Consider the following 15,452-nt stretch of genomic DNA (forward strand, 5'->3'; position numbering starts at 1 on the left):
GGAGACTCATTTAATAGCGTAAGGCTATTAAATTGGGTGTCCAGCGCCAAGAACATATCAAGAGTTTTACGAAAACTCGTTAAAATGCCCTTAAAACCGCTTTTGGTTTGCCGCATGAAAGATATCATCTCCCTTTCTACATCGCGACAGGCCTCACAACAGAAACGCAGACCGATGTTTTTTTTTACATCGTCCACCGTCCGAGCTGCAACTCCAATACACTTGGCGTGCATGACGTTGTCGCACAGCCAGCAGCCGATTGTAAGGTCACCTGCAACAATTGCCTTTTTGCAGGCTTTGACAAAACAGACAATATTTCCGGACATTGTATAGACTTACCACTGTACTTGTACTTTGAAAAAATAAAAACAGAGCAATTAAGAAAGAAGTGAAGAGTCTCAGCGAGAGCGAGAGAGCGGGAGAGCGAATAAGTTCAGATTAGATAAGAAGTGCAGCGGCACAGCTAAAGCGAGAGAGTGAGAGAGCGTGTAAGATGGATAGATAAATCGTTTAGCTGTTGCGACGGCGCAAACAAAAGCTAGACGAAGAAGGCACAAAAAGGAATGCAAAATATGCAAAAGCTAACACTAGCAGCACAACTAAATTGGAAAATAAAGCCAATTATGTACACAAATTAGAATAGCTGCATGCACACGCGAAGTGAACGGGAAGTTATAAACACAAATTAGAAAATTTAAGTTAACCCCGGTGGTTAGAATCAATCTTTAATACAAAACGAGAGCGCAAGAAAAAAAACACGTCCGTTCATTTGGAAAGATGAAATGAGATTTATAAATTGAGGTTTATAAATTGATAATTAATTGATTACTAACCGTTCCACAACAAATTTATCAAACGTGAACCGTGAATTTACCTTACCTTATATTATTTAGAAACTGCCAGCTAAAATATTGTACAAACTATGCTATATGCCAATATAGCGGAAATCAAGAATAATATATGTTAGAAATATATATGGCAATTAAATGTTAAATTTATTAAGAAGAATTGATCATACATAAATATTTACTTGCTTATTAAGTCTAACATTTGTTTGATTTCGAAATCGCTCCACTTTAACTTGTTTAAGTTCATGCCCCTTCGTGTGAGTATAATATGGCGAAACTTCAATTTTTTTTAACACTATTTTATTGCCTAATGTATAGTGCATATAGTCAATGTCTTGAATTTTAGAGATTGGCGCTGGCTTACAAAATGGAATTCCCTTTACCTCTGAATAATCACCTTTTGCTTTTTGCTGTTGAACTATGTTTAAATCTGTTTCTGTAGCAATATCTTGAAACGATTTTTGACGCATAAGACCTATAAAAAATGCCTTAACAATATGTTGTAAGTTGGTGGATCCTTCAATCTTGGCATGCAAGTCCCTTATACCTATAACTTTACAAATGGTTTTTATAGCCCGATGGCATATTAATCCGTATCCATCAGGTTTTTGAAAACAATAGATTTTGGTTTTTCCAAAAGCTGTAAAAAAGTCATGGTAAATAGTTCTGTTTTCGCAAAGACTTATATTTATAAGTTTTTGGCCTGCTCGATTTTTTGACATTCGAAGAGCAGTTCTTACTTCTGGAGCCTTTACGGTAGCAAATCCTGCTAAGCCGTTTCCATTTCCAGTGACGGACAAGACAGAATACCTTCGTTTTCTTCCCATATTTCCTTTCATAATAAAAACAATTTTGTTTTCCAATACTCGGGTATCAAATGAAGTAAATTCTTCTTCTCCAACATTATCAGGTGGTCCAATACTTCGTCCAGGCATTTTACTGCCAGACCATCCACGATCGAGCGGATTTAGTTTCATCAACCTGAAATTTCCCATCGAATCACGGAATTTATTATCTCCATATTCACTTTCATTGTTTTCAACAATTTTTTGTTGATGGATGAGCTCATTTCCACGAAACACTGGAGAATTTAATCCGGGCCATAGGCAATTCTTTTTTCCGAAACCAATGGTTTGCCCCCTATTCAGGTCTTTGGCTACTTTCTTTCCACTTCCCTTGCCACGACCTCTTTTTTTCCCAGCGTTACTAACTGCAGTCACTCCACGCCAAATATCTTCCGCAGGAACTGAAAATAACGTATATAATTTATTTTGAGTTTTTCTTATAAATTTATACTATTTAATATATGTATACCCTTGTCGGGTATTATAATTTCAGTCAGAAGATCTTCGGCACACCAAAGTTTATACACCCTTGCAATGATTGAAATTTGATCACTAGGAATTAATATATATAAATTATATATATTTTTGTTAAAAAAAAAAAAATAAAGCAATGCCTGATTTCATATCATTCTCCTATTTATATAATATTTACAGTTTTACATTTTCCTATATATCTAACGATCGTTTGTATGTCAGATATTTGATATAGTCGTCAGATTTGCATACAACTAAAACCAAACTTCAAGAATAATATAAAAGTATAAATTTAATAAAAACTGGAAAACTGAAAGTTAAAATTTTTAATTGTATTCATTTCTCGATCCCTCCTATGGCGGCTAAATGATATTGTAGTCCGATTAAAAAAAAATTTCACAAAATTCTAGAATATAAAACTGCTGAATCTCAAATGGAAAAAGTAAACATATTTTTTCTAAGAATTTTCCGATCGTTCTTATAGAAACTATATGAAATAGTCGTCCGATCCGATCCGATAGTTACTCTCACTAGAGTACCTGGCCGTACGGCTAGATTATATATCTGCCATAAGAACGATCGACAAATTTTATGAAGAAATATTTTAACTTTTTTAGTTTTCAACACATTTTCATACATGTAATGATATAGACATTTTGTATAATTTTATTTTATGAAAATCGGATCTCTGTATCAATAGCTGTCATAGAAACTTTCGAAAAATTAATACAATATTTTTTATATAATATTTTTCAGCATATTTTCATCTCTAAAAAAAAGTAATTTTCAATTTCTCAGAACCTCGATTTTATTTCAAAAAAAATTTTCGTACATCAACGTTAATGGACGTGTTTTTTTCTTGCGCTCTCTATTTGAGTTATTTTTCATTAAACCACCGGGGTATAATTAAATCTTCTACTTTTTTTTACAATAACTTCCCGTTCACTCCGCGTGTGCATGCAGTTATTCTCATCTATATACTCTTTTGAGTTTATTTCTCAATCGCTGCTAGTGCTTTTGCATATTATGCATTGTACCACGTTTTATAGTGACTGACGTTTCATGTCAAGTCACACGGGAACGCTGTCGAACGGGATAAAAAGTATCTTATGTCAGTCTCCTGGCTCTAAGCTCCAATTTTAAATTTTTCGCTACTAATTTTCATCCAAATCTGTTCTGCCGTTCTTGAGTTATTAAAGGCGTAACTAACACGACTTTCTTTTATATATATAGATCTGTTATATTATATTATTTCTTTGTCAATTGAATTAAATAATTCTAAATACACATCGTATAATAATGAATTTACATGATTTTTTTTTTTTTAATTAGCATAATTAATATATTCAATAATTTAAATATGGTCAATTTTCAAGAATGGTCCACCGCGGGGAAAAAAATTAAGTTTCGTAAAATCGAGTATTTTTAACTTGCCGATATAAAAAAAACGCAATTTATGTTATTTAAAAAAAAAATGCATAAAAGGCATGTTTTGTTTTAATGCCAATCTCTTAAACAAAAAGATTTGCTTTTTAATATCACACAGAGAATGCAAAGAGTCAATATTAAATGCAAAAGAACGTATGCGATTACCAATATTCGTACAATTTTAACATAATTTATCGGCTTCCAAAATTACGCAAGCGACCGGGACTAAAAATTATTGCGAATGCAATACATTTTATGGAATATCTTGAAAACGAACAAGGGCCCAAAACCGATCTTAGCATCAATTATAGTGCTAACCAAGAGCTGCAAGCTTCAAAGTTTGTAAAATTAAAATAAAGTCTCGGCACATGTTTTTTTGTTGGTTTTAATGCGTACAAATGTCGCATTCGACATCAGAGAATTACCCATATATAATATACATGCAAATTTATATATTCTGGATGTACATTTGATTTGAAAATAAAATTTAGTTAAATGATTTTCTGAAAATAAACAAAAAGCGCCATAAAGTCTACCTCTACCTAACTTACCTGAGAAGCAAACGAAAGAGTATCAGAATACAAGTAAGGACGCTTACTACGCAAGCCTCTTGCATTCTGATGGGAAATACCTAGGAAGGTTAGTTTTTTGGGTCTGGATTGAAAGACGTAGAATGCGCAGTCGTATTATCAGGCCTGGGAAGTGTCGCTTGGAACTCCTTAACAACAACGTACTCTGGCCAGAAGTTGGTAACGCAAATAGTGTTAAAGAGTTCGTCAGGGACATTGTGACCGAACATTAGTGTCAATAACTTTCTTTATTAATTATTTTATTCTGTTCTTAATTGTTCAAAATACTGTTTTATACTTTTTTCTTGTGTTGTCTGTTCTTTACTTTTACACGTCTTATCTTATTCGGCTCTTCTTAAACAGTCATCTTCCGCTCGCAGTCAGCTTCTCTTCAACCCCTTATTCTGAGAGAGGCCCATCCTCGAGAGAGTAACATGCTCTCTCGAGAGAGCGCATCTCAACGAATAGTGTGCCCATAGTCTACTTATATTAATTGGCCTGTTACATCCCGGCCGGCCTGACATTGAGACAGCCCTCTTTCTCTGTCTTGGTATTAACTAACTTCTATAATTACAATTTTTTATAATATTTTACAATTTTTAAGTTTTGTTTTCTTTGCTTACTATCTATAAATTACAAACTTTATATTCTATTTATGATTATATCCAAGTTCTATTATTATTTACACTCCCAACACCTTGATATGGATTGCGAGACAACTGAAACACGTTAATATCTTTAAGCAAATATCTGTCATTTTTTAACACTTTTTCAATCACATAAGGACCTTTATTGTTTGGAATGAGTTTTCTCGATGCTCCCACAGTGCTATCAAAATTCTTCACTATAACATAATCTCTCTCCTTATAATCCGACGCAATGTTCTTTTTTGCATTGTAGTATTTTTTAATCTTTATTTGAGACTTTTTTTGTACCTCTTCAGCATCTTTTCTAAGTTCTTCTAAATTTTTACTAACAATTTCTACCTCTTCTTCGCCTTCCAATCTCTCCTCTAATTCATCACAGACATTTTCTTTTTGTGTTATTCCAAATAATGTTTCACTAGGGCGCTGCCAAATACTGCTATGAATTGTGTTATTCATAGAAAACTCTACTTTTTTAATAACCGTATCTCAATGTACTCCCCTTTCCGGCTCCTTCAATTTTGCAATCATAGGTCCTAAACTTCTATTAATTTGTTCAACCTGGCCATTCGCCTGTGACGATCCCGTTGCTATTTTTATGTGTTTAACATTACTGATTACCATAAATTCAGCAAACTCACCAGACGTAAAACAACTCCACCGATCTTATATTACACACTTCTGTCTACTATAAGCTCGAAAATAATCCGTCAACGCACTTATTACTTCTTTTGTATTCTTCGTCTTTGTTGTGTACAACCTAACGAACTTTGTAAATGCATCTACAACCACAAATATATGTTTTTTCGATCTGCTACTATCTACCGGTCCATAAAGATCTATATGAATGACCTCAAAAGGCTTTTTGCCTTTTGGTATACTAAGTAAAGTCCATCTCCTTTACCTACTTTCGGAGATTTTAAACAATTTTGAATGTGCTCTATGACTTTATACTTCATATTTGGAAACCAGTAGCTTTTCCCAATAACATCTAACATTTTATCCCGCCCAATGTGACCCATTTCATCATGATATTTGTATAATATTCCTCCATTCGATTCGGTACGTAAAATAATAATCTGTTGCCGTTACTCTTCTTATAAATCACGCCATTTCACATTTCATATATCTTATGCTCGCTCCTTTCTAACATTTTCCTAATTTTCTGAACCTTTACATCTTTTGTCTTGTTTCGAATATATTTTCCTCTACCATCATAATGTTTTTGCATCTACTTAATGCATCTACGTGTTGCATTCGTCTACCTGCTCTGTGCTTTAATTCATAATCGAAATCCTGTAACTCTAGAGCCCACCGTGCTATTCTTGGATTCAACTTTTTATTGAGCGTTAAAGTTAACGAGTTGTAATCTGTTACAATTTTAAACCGTTTTCCCAGCAAAGTCTCTAACTCAAAACTGTGGTAATTCGCTTCCGTCGCCGTCGATCTTTTTAAAAAACAGAAAATAGGATGTAACTTGCTGTCTTCTTTCTTCTGCAGAAGCACAGCCCCAAATCCTAAAGCGCTTGCATCACAGTGAAGTTCGATATCATCTCTGTAATCGTATATAGCTAATACTGGCGCTTCCATTAATTTCGCCTTTAAAAGCGAAAAACAACTCAACTCTTCATCTTCAAACTTAAACAACCTATCCTTTTTTAATAAGTCACAACGGTTTTGCTAATATCGAAAAATCCTTAATGAAACGTCGAAAATACGAACAAAGACCTAAAAACTTTGAACTGCTTGAACTTTGCCTGGAATCGGAAAATGTTGTATAGCTTCTAGACCCTTGCTATCAGCCTTAATCCCATCTTTCGAAATCAGAAAACCTCTTCTAAACTCTTGCAACTAAAATATCGTCCATATATATAATATCGTCCATATATATAATATCGTCCATATATACAATATCGTATATAATATCGTCCATATATACAATATCGTATATAATATCGTCCATATATACAATATCGTATATAATATCGTCCATATATATAATATACTAGCTGTACCCTGCCACGTTTCTCTTAGGCATATTGTGGTTGCACGCATGCGTGATACCGTTGAGATTTTTCAAATACCGGAAAGAACTGGGACCGGCCACATTCACCAACAGCATGCGAAGGAAGAAACATTCATCTTGATTAGGATGCACTCTTTGAAGATGCCAGGTTGTCCTTCGACGGGCTCGCCTCGTTTTCGTCGCGCGAACACTTTTTTAGTGGCATTCCACGTATAATAAGGGGCACTTCTGAATACACCAAGGTTCTGGCAAAATCATCTTCCTGGCATAAGGTGATGAAGGCAGTCACTTGTTGTCGCAGGCGGATTCAGGACTCTTTCTTGCACATTTAGTGAAATAGACACGTTGACCATTCTCCAAATGGACTGCCAAGTGAACTACAGCTGGATAGCGTTCATGATTTGGGAACGAAAAAATTCGGCATGCAGCCTCGTTGCTGCTTATGTATCTTCCAGCCTGGTATTGAGAGATTTCATCGACAACTCGTACTGCATTGCTGTCACCATTTTCTGCCTGAACACCAAAAACTGCCATATCGCTGCCTTTATTCACGTACTTGCACATATATTCTACATTGATGTGCGCTTTGTATGATTTTGACAATAGTGGTGAGTATGAAACCACCCAACGATTGTCTACCACAATATCACCAATTCTCATGTTTAAAGTTGCCGAAGTCCCGCCATCTTCAGTTGACCGTCTCCTATACAGAGGATATCCATCGTCTCCTGTTACCGTGTTGGCTGCAAATGCTCGAGGATATCGCTTGGAACACTTCCCGTCTACCATGCATGGTGAACTTGGGTTGAGGGTACCACATGGGCCATGGATCATGTTCTTGATGACAACTGCATGCAAATCCGTATCAACCTCTGCCCGTGGAATCTCAGCGCATATCACATCTTCAATTTCGTCTGGAGTAATTTTATCATACAGTCAAATCAGTATGTGCGCATGCGGCAATCCTCTCTTCTGCCATTCTACTGAATACATCCAGCACCGCACAGATCCAAAAACTCCATGTTTCACAATGAAATCCATCAGTGACTTGAGCTTTTGTCTGAAAACACGGGCTGTGATGCCATGCCTATCCCTATATGATTTTCCAGGAAATAACAACTGTACTATCTCGTCCCAAGCTGGATTGCATGTGAAGGTGATAAATAAATCTGGACGGCCGTAGCAACGAACATATGCCATGGCATCTTGAGCATATTCATTCATGTAGCGTGGACTACCTATGTATGAGGATGGCAAAATCGTCAGCTTTCCAACGTTGGTTGTATTACGGTCATTCATCACAGCATCCCGCAAATGGATATATTCCTCGTACCGAAGTTTCGTCTGATTCAATCGGAGGAGCCTGACAGTATATGCAGACCTGATGCATCCGGCCAATAACGACATTGCGATTCGAGCTGTAATCAACAGTTGGATTATATCTGAATGCAAGACGATTGTATTGCAGGTTTTGATCTGCTGCAAGCTGTAAACGCGCTTCAGCTACCCTTGCTCTGTCGCGTTCATTATTTTGAGAGTGAATCAAATCTATTGCTGCAGAACGCGACTGCCTAACTCTCAATCGTTTTCTCTCAAGCCTATCTGCTCGTCTTTCTGCTGATTCCTCGTTGTGTATCTGCATTGCTCTTAGCCGCTCAGTCTCTCGGAAGGAGGCCCGTTCTTCGTCAGTCATATTCGTAATCTTACGTCTTTTTGCTTCTGTATTGCAAGTACGACGACCCAAACTCGACTTCTTGGGTGTCATGACTTCGTTTCTTACTGAACCTGAACAAAAAAAATAAAATTTTAATCTCCAATTTCTTCTTCCATGTGTTTTGAATGTTTGACAGGAAATGCTTCGATTCAGCTGGCTGCCTGTAGAGGGCGCAGCAGTAGGGGCACGGGGAAACGCGAAAAAAACTGATATATTCGCAAACGCAGACAAGCTATCAACATCAAAAGTAGACAATAACCGAGCTGGAACCTCAACGCATGTTGTGTCAAAATTTGGTCTTAAACGGTTCAAAACATTTCAAGTCTATAAAGGAAGTAGACACGAACAGAGCATTTTTATATGTATAGATTTTCCCTTATCAAGTCCGAGAATATGTCATTTACAAATCTCTGGAATACCTGTGGGGCTGTTTTAAGACCTATAGGCGGCATTCGCAAAAACTCAAATTGACCCAACGGGGTTGTAAAAGACGTATATTTTACTGACTCTTCGTTAACAAATACATGAAAATAGCTATTATTCTTCTATATTCTTCCAATTTCGTAAACACCGAATTCCCCATTAAATTATCTAAAAGATCATCAATTAATGGTATCTGATTATTATCTTTCGCCATGATTTTGTTCAACCTTCTGAAATCGATACAAAGTCTCAGTTCCTCCGACTTCTTCACTAATACAATAGGAGAAGGATACTCCGACTAGCTAGGTTGAATAATCCCATCTCTAGTGTAGTCCTCTAACATTTTTAACAATCCTTCCTTTTCACTTCGCGCTGCTAAATGCTTTTGAGCTTTCCAACACTATGCTCATTTCACATTTAAATTTTGGACAAACTTTTCACGTTCCTTAAAATTCACTTGCTCACCAATATTATACAATTGTTTTTCCTCATAGCCTTCTAAAATTTTTATCTCCATCATCTGCTTATCAAAATTTTCTTCCAAAACTCTTTCTTGTTTGCCTAATCTTTTTGTACGTAAAATGTTTTCAAATTCAATCGTACCTAACTTGTTTTCACCTAAGACTGCACCTAAACTCTTCATGTCTAAATTTGTACCTAAACCTTTTCCATCTGAATATGTACCTAAACTTTTGCCATCTAAACCTGTACCTAAACTTTTCCTATCTAAACCTGTACCTAAACTTTTTCCATCTAAATTACTTCCTAAACATTCGCAATCCGATTCTCTATCCAATTCATAAAGTCCATTAGTATTTTCATCCAATAAACTAACATTGGTCTCATTGCCACTTTGGGAATCAGTGCTCTCTACCGTAATCGATTTTAAAGTTTCTAAATGAATTTTCAAATTGCAAGCTTCCATAAAATCCTACCCAGCAAAACATTACAAAGCATTGAATAGTAGCCACAACAATTAAATTGAACAAAATCTTTATTTCCTTTTTCATAATAAAACATAAAATTTTTCCATAGCTGTTTAGTCTACTCTTATTTAATCTATAATATGGTTCTCCTTGAGGGTCTAATATAACGTTTTTCGGTACATAAGAATATTTACATTTTATAAAAGATACTGGGCTTCCTGAATCGATCAAGCATTCTGTAATAATTGGCTGGTCAGAGTTTTCATAAACAAAAATTTTAAATAATCTTACGTAGTTATTAGCAGCATCCTTCTTGTTTTTGGGGCATTTTCCGATGAAATTATCTATCGCCCCACATCCATAGCAAGACCCAGTTGTCCTCTTCGGCTTAGTGCACTCCCTTGCCCAGTGTCCTCTCCTGTGCAGCTTGGCCTGAATCTGTAAATTTTCCGCCGAAATTCCGACAATAAGCCCATCCAACAGCTCGCCATCCTCCATGTTTACTTCTCGTGCCAACATGCGCTTTTCTTCGAAGTAAACCGCAAATTCCTCGGTTGATTTCCAGTTCCTCGAACTTACGTCTCGGCTTTCGACTCGTTGCCGTCAAACGCAAGAAGTAACTCGTCCACCAGCTCACTCGTCGTTCCTCCGAACCGGGTTGCATCCGCATGCAGCCATTGCAAAGCGCTGCCTTTCAATTTTCCAATCAGCAACACTCTGCTTTGGATGCCTGATAGCTTATATAACTTGGCTATGTTTTCCCATTGGGAGACCCAAGCCCGAACGGGCCTCCGAAAAATCAATTAGGATTTCCCTCGCCAAACCGAACGCAGCTGATGAAAAATCATCTCCAACGCCTCTGCCCCCGTTTTGTCCGTTGTCAAGACGTTGAAAATTCCCGGAATTCTCGCTGGTCTCTCTTTCGTTATCCTCTACCTCATTCGACAAGCCCCGCTAGCCTGCTTGTTTGAACATGTCGCCGTTATACTCAGACGCCTCAATTCTGGCGCCGCTCGGTCACGCGACGGCATTTCTCGAACCAAAGCTGTCGATCTGCTGTTGGAGGATTCCAAGAACCTTCTCGATTTATTGGTGAAGCTCGTCCATAGTTTCCATGCCTAGATCCAGTTCCGTTCGCTTTTTCTGTTTTTCTGCACACGCTGCTCCAACAATGCCGCTTCCGCATAAACATCCCCTATTTCCTGCTCCTCCTGGCTTATTACTGGAGCACTGCCGCGTCTTTCAGGTGGAACCGCAGATCAACTTTTGATCCCTTCGTAGGTAAGTTCAGACACTTTTTAAGCTGAGTCACAGTCACTTCTTTTATGTCTAAATCCATTTTTTTAACGTTTATACAAAACAGCAAAACAATTTTTCCCGATCCCACTTCTGAGATTGTGACCGAATGTTAGTGTCAATAACTTTCTTTATTAATTATTTTATTCTGTTCTTAATTGTTCAAAATACTGTTTTATACTTTTATTTGTCACGTCTTATCTTATTCGGCTCTTCTTAAACAGTCATCTGCCGCTCGCAGTCAGCTTCTCTTCAACCCCTTATTCTGAGAGAGGCCCATCCTCGAGAGAGTAACATGCTCTCTCGAGAGAGCGTATCTCAACGAATAGTGTGCCCATAGTCTACTTATATTAATTGGCCTGTTACAACATTTATTTTAAAAGATGAAATATCCCTAGCGTAAGAAAATTTAAACTTTTCCACCTTAATCTTTATTTAATCGGCTCTGGTGTTGCCTTGTATAAAGGCGAGAACATCTTCCGATGTTTGATCAGGGGAAAGCAGCGAAACAAAAATATGCCTCGACGGTGGAACCGCTATTAGGGCTTTTGAAAAGGTAGATTGGTTATCTGCCGTACCATTGTCGGCCGGTATTCCGGGCCTAACACCCTGGGCAGATATATCGGTATACACGGAACTTTGAGGGGTCAATATTTGCGACCCCCAGGGGACAAAATAGAAATCACAAGAACAAGCAAGTGCGAAAAACGACGAAAAAATTTATTTATTTTGTGCTACTGACCGCTTGTTATGTAGAGAGGGGCCGAGAAAGGCAGAAGAAACAGCTGATCCCAAACATGTATTCCACAGTTTTTGAACACATGTGCATATCAATGTGTTTTTTTGTTTTGAATTAAGCTTGGATTTTTACTTAATTTTAATTTTTATTGTTTTCCTTAGTGTTTAATTCAAATATGTAACTTAAACTTTATATTTATGTCACAATTATCTTACAAATAATAACAAAATATAGAGTCCATAATAAATATTGGTTTAAATCGTTTCCACACCATCATAGAGGTAAACTTCAGTCGCGTTTTATTTATTTCCAGAAAATCATTTGGCTAAAATGTATTTTCAAATTAAATGTACATACAGAATATATAAATTTGTATGTATATTATCTGATTTTAAATGCGACATTTATACGCTTTCAAATTAAAAAAAAACATGTGCCGAGACTTTATTTTAATTTTACAAAATTTGAAACTTACAGGCTAGCACTATAATTAGTTAGCTCTAGATTTTGTGACTTTTTCTTTTATAAAAATTACATAAATTTTTTTTGTAGCAATGTTAAAAATAGTCATTTTTAAAAACTTTTAACTTTTGGCCGCGGCGGACCTTTTTGGAGAATTGACCATATTTAAATTATTGAATATATTAATTATGCTAATTAACAAAAAAAATATCATGTAAATTCATTATTATACGATGTGTATTTACAATTATTTAATTCAGTTGACAAAAAAATAATATAATATAACAGATCTATATCTATATATATATATAAAAGAAAGTCGTGTTAGTTGCACCACTTATAACACAAGAACGTCAGAACAAATTTGTGCGAAAATTGGTAGGGAGGTAGCTTAGAGCCAGGAGACGGACATGAGATACTTTTTATCCCATTCGACAACGATCCCGTGTAACTTGACATGAAACGTCAGTCACTATAAAACGTGGTATAACAAACTGTGCAACGGTACGCGTTTGGTGGTTAGAAAATTGATGATTGTGTAATTTACGCTACGATAAAGATTGGAAAATTCAGAGGTGAGGAAGTTCTTATTCCGAGATCCCGGTGATCCCAACCGATATGCCGTTCGAATTTAAAAGACTTCAATTTCCGATACGTCATGCATTTGCCATGACCATCAAAAAATCACAAGGCCAATCCTTAAAAGCTTGTGGTTAAAATCTAGAACATTCATGTTTGCCGAAGATTTTCCAGCTGTGTGCACTGTACATCAGCTAGATCGCCCTATCAGGCGTGGGAGTGGAGTTGACTGCAACTCATCACGCATTCCTCTGCTGGAAGCTATCTATCAATGGTAGTTTCACTTTCACTACTTGTTCCTACATACCTCCAATGTCAAAACATCGACAGCTTTCGCTGTCTCAAGTAAACCATGAACGAAATTCTTTGGAGCGCTTGCTCTATCTTAGCTTTGTCTCAGATCCGGTAAGTCAGTTCAGCCAGGGTGGCGCCTCTGATGTAATCCGAAGATCTCTACCAATAAATTTTTGATGTGACTCTTGATATTGGGACTGACTTACAGAAAATATCTGACCGTCCAGCAAAAAATCCTGTTTTTGACTTTAAATGGATGAATATTTTATATATAAATCAATTGGTTCGATTTTTACTTGTGTATGCCCTGCAGTGCCACATGTCATCAATAGGCCACTGTCACTGTCACCACTTTCATCAACAATTATCAACGTGTCGAACTTCTACCGAGAAGTTAAAAAACATTACATTTGGTAAAATTTAAATTATTGTGTAAGAGTTTTAGCACTAAGCAAGAAATACATAGAGGAGTCAAACAGTACCAAAAAGTACTATCACAAAAACGGCTGAGCCTGGAACCCCAGAGCACCCGAACGATATGTCTAGAACCTCAGAGTGCGTTCGGCTTTTTCGAGTTCGAAGCATTTGTTCGAAACCGAGCACAACAAGAATTCACCTATCAGTGGCAGATCGACCGTGGAACGATGAGCAGGGGTGCGTTTCTTTGCGCTGTGCTCTCGTTTCTGTGTATATGTGTACAAGCGCTCGCACGTTTGTATGCGCGTGCAAATTTCTGTTCGCAGAGTCTTTTTCATAGGTTTCGGACGGCCACAGCCAGTGGGCCGAAGCAGCGGCTCACTTGCTTATGACGTCACAGCAATACTTAGCGGCTAGCGCTTGCATTGGGGGACAAATTATTTAAGTTATCTAACTATAATTACCACTTATTTTAATTTAATTTTTTTTTGTCTGACTATATATTTCCCAAAAGGCATTTTGTTGATGAATCATCGATAAATTGTTGATGAATCATCGATGAATTGTCTTGTCTTTAACATAAATATTGCAACTTTTTCAGTTTTCAACAGAATTTTATCAAATTTGAGATATAGCCATTTAATATTATTCTTCAAATTTATGTCTAATTTTATGAAATCGGACGACCATATCATATAGGTGCCATACATCGTTAAGCTAGAAACACACGATGCAAACAATTTGCAGCAAAAGTTTGCAGAAATGGGTACACCTATGCAAATATTGCAAGAAAATTTCTTTCTCCAATAAATGTTTTTTTGCACGCAAACTTTTGCATAGCTATTTCGACTGACGCAACCAAGATAGCGGTAAAAAAATGTATACAAACGACAAGCAACAAATTTTGCTGCAAAAAACTTTGCAAGTTCTTTGTTTGCAGCAAAATCTTTTCAATCGTGTTTGATTGGAGCAATCAACTTGCTGCAAATTGTTTGCATCGTGTGTTTCTAGATTTAGATATAAAGGAAAAATGCAAATCTGTGAATGTAAAACTATATATAATATTTATAGGTGAATGAAATGAAAGCAGGCATTACTTCATTGTTTTTGAACATAAATATATGTACATACATATATGTATAATGTATATTGTATTAATTCCTAGTCATTGAAGTTCCATCTGCAAGTGTATATAAACTTCAGAGTGCCAAAGTTAACTTCCGTTCTTGTTTTTATATTATTTTTTGTGTAATACGTTTTTATTTTTACGGCTAAATTTTTAATTTAAAAGTATGTTATGTTTTAATGTAAATTTTATTGTAATTTATAAAGTTTAATATTAATTTTTACTTTTGATAACGTTTGATTCTGCAGAGTACAGTATACTTTGAAATAGTATTTAAATATGAAAGAAATATACATGCAAAATATTGATATCTTAACAATATTACAAAACAAAACAGAAACATATATTCTCAACTTACGTCTGTTAAAAAAGCTGGTATTGCGTAAACTTATGTGGTGTAACATATGGGTAGATGGGACTAACCAAATCTTATCATTTTTTAAAATTGACAAACTGAGGGTTTGAAGTAAAAATCGAGCCATAGTATCCTGAATGTCGTTCTCCCAAATATTTACATATATTTGTGCTTTATGAGACTAATTCTATTAACAAAGTTTATACACTTCATTCGGTCATTAAGCGTTAGATCTGACAAAAACCATTTGGCATTGGTCCGATCATCGTATACGAAAGGAAAAACTA

At 36.1% G+C, this 15,452-nt stretch overlaps 1 protein-coding gene and 1 long non-coding RNA gene across 2 annotated transcripts; both read right to left on the reverse strand.

Annotated features, from left to right (window-relative positions):
* Positions 1 to 970: 970 nt before the first annotated feature.
* On the reverse strand, positions 971 to 15,452 carry mRpS5 (mitochondrial ribosomal protein S5). Its single transcript, XM_020946930.2, has 2 exons — positions 15,169 to 15,452; positions 971 to 2,094 (listed from the first exon to the last, which is right to left on the reverse strand). Exons 1-2 carry the CDS (start codon positions 15,290 to 15,292, stop codon positions 1,013 to 1,015), a joined length of 1,206 nt encoding a protein of 401 aa, XP_020802589.1. The 5' UTR covers positions 15,293 to 15,452; the 3' UTR covers positions 971 to 1,012.
* Positions 9,948 to 13,224, reverse strand: LOC147642787 (uncharacterized). The gene is made up of 2 exons (XR_015272948.1): positions 10,189 to 13,224; positions 9,948 to 10,133 (listed from the first exon to the last, which is right to left on the reverse strand). It is a non-coding gene; the product is annotated as an uncharacterized LOC147642787 (long non-coding RNA).

The sequence above is a fragment of the Drosophila serrata genome, unplaced genomic scaffold (assembly GCF_035046125.1).
Source record: "Drosophila serrata isolate PLE 108 unplaced genomic scaffold, ASM3504612v1 contig_358, whole genome shotgun sequence".
In the NCBI taxonomy this organism is placed as follows: domain Eukaryota; kingdom Metazoa; phylum Arthropoda; class Insecta; order Diptera; family Drosophilidae; genus Drosophila; species Drosophila serrata.

Coding starts and splice junctions, on each gene's coding strand:
- mRpS5 (XM_020946930.2), bottom strand. CDS start 15,292: ATGGCTCGATTTTTACTTCAAACCCTCAGTTTGTCAATTTTAAAAAAT. Junction 2,095..15,168: donor TACCAGCTTTTTTAACAGAC/GTAAGTTGAGAA, acceptor CGTTATTTTCAG/TTCCTGCGGAAGATATTTGG.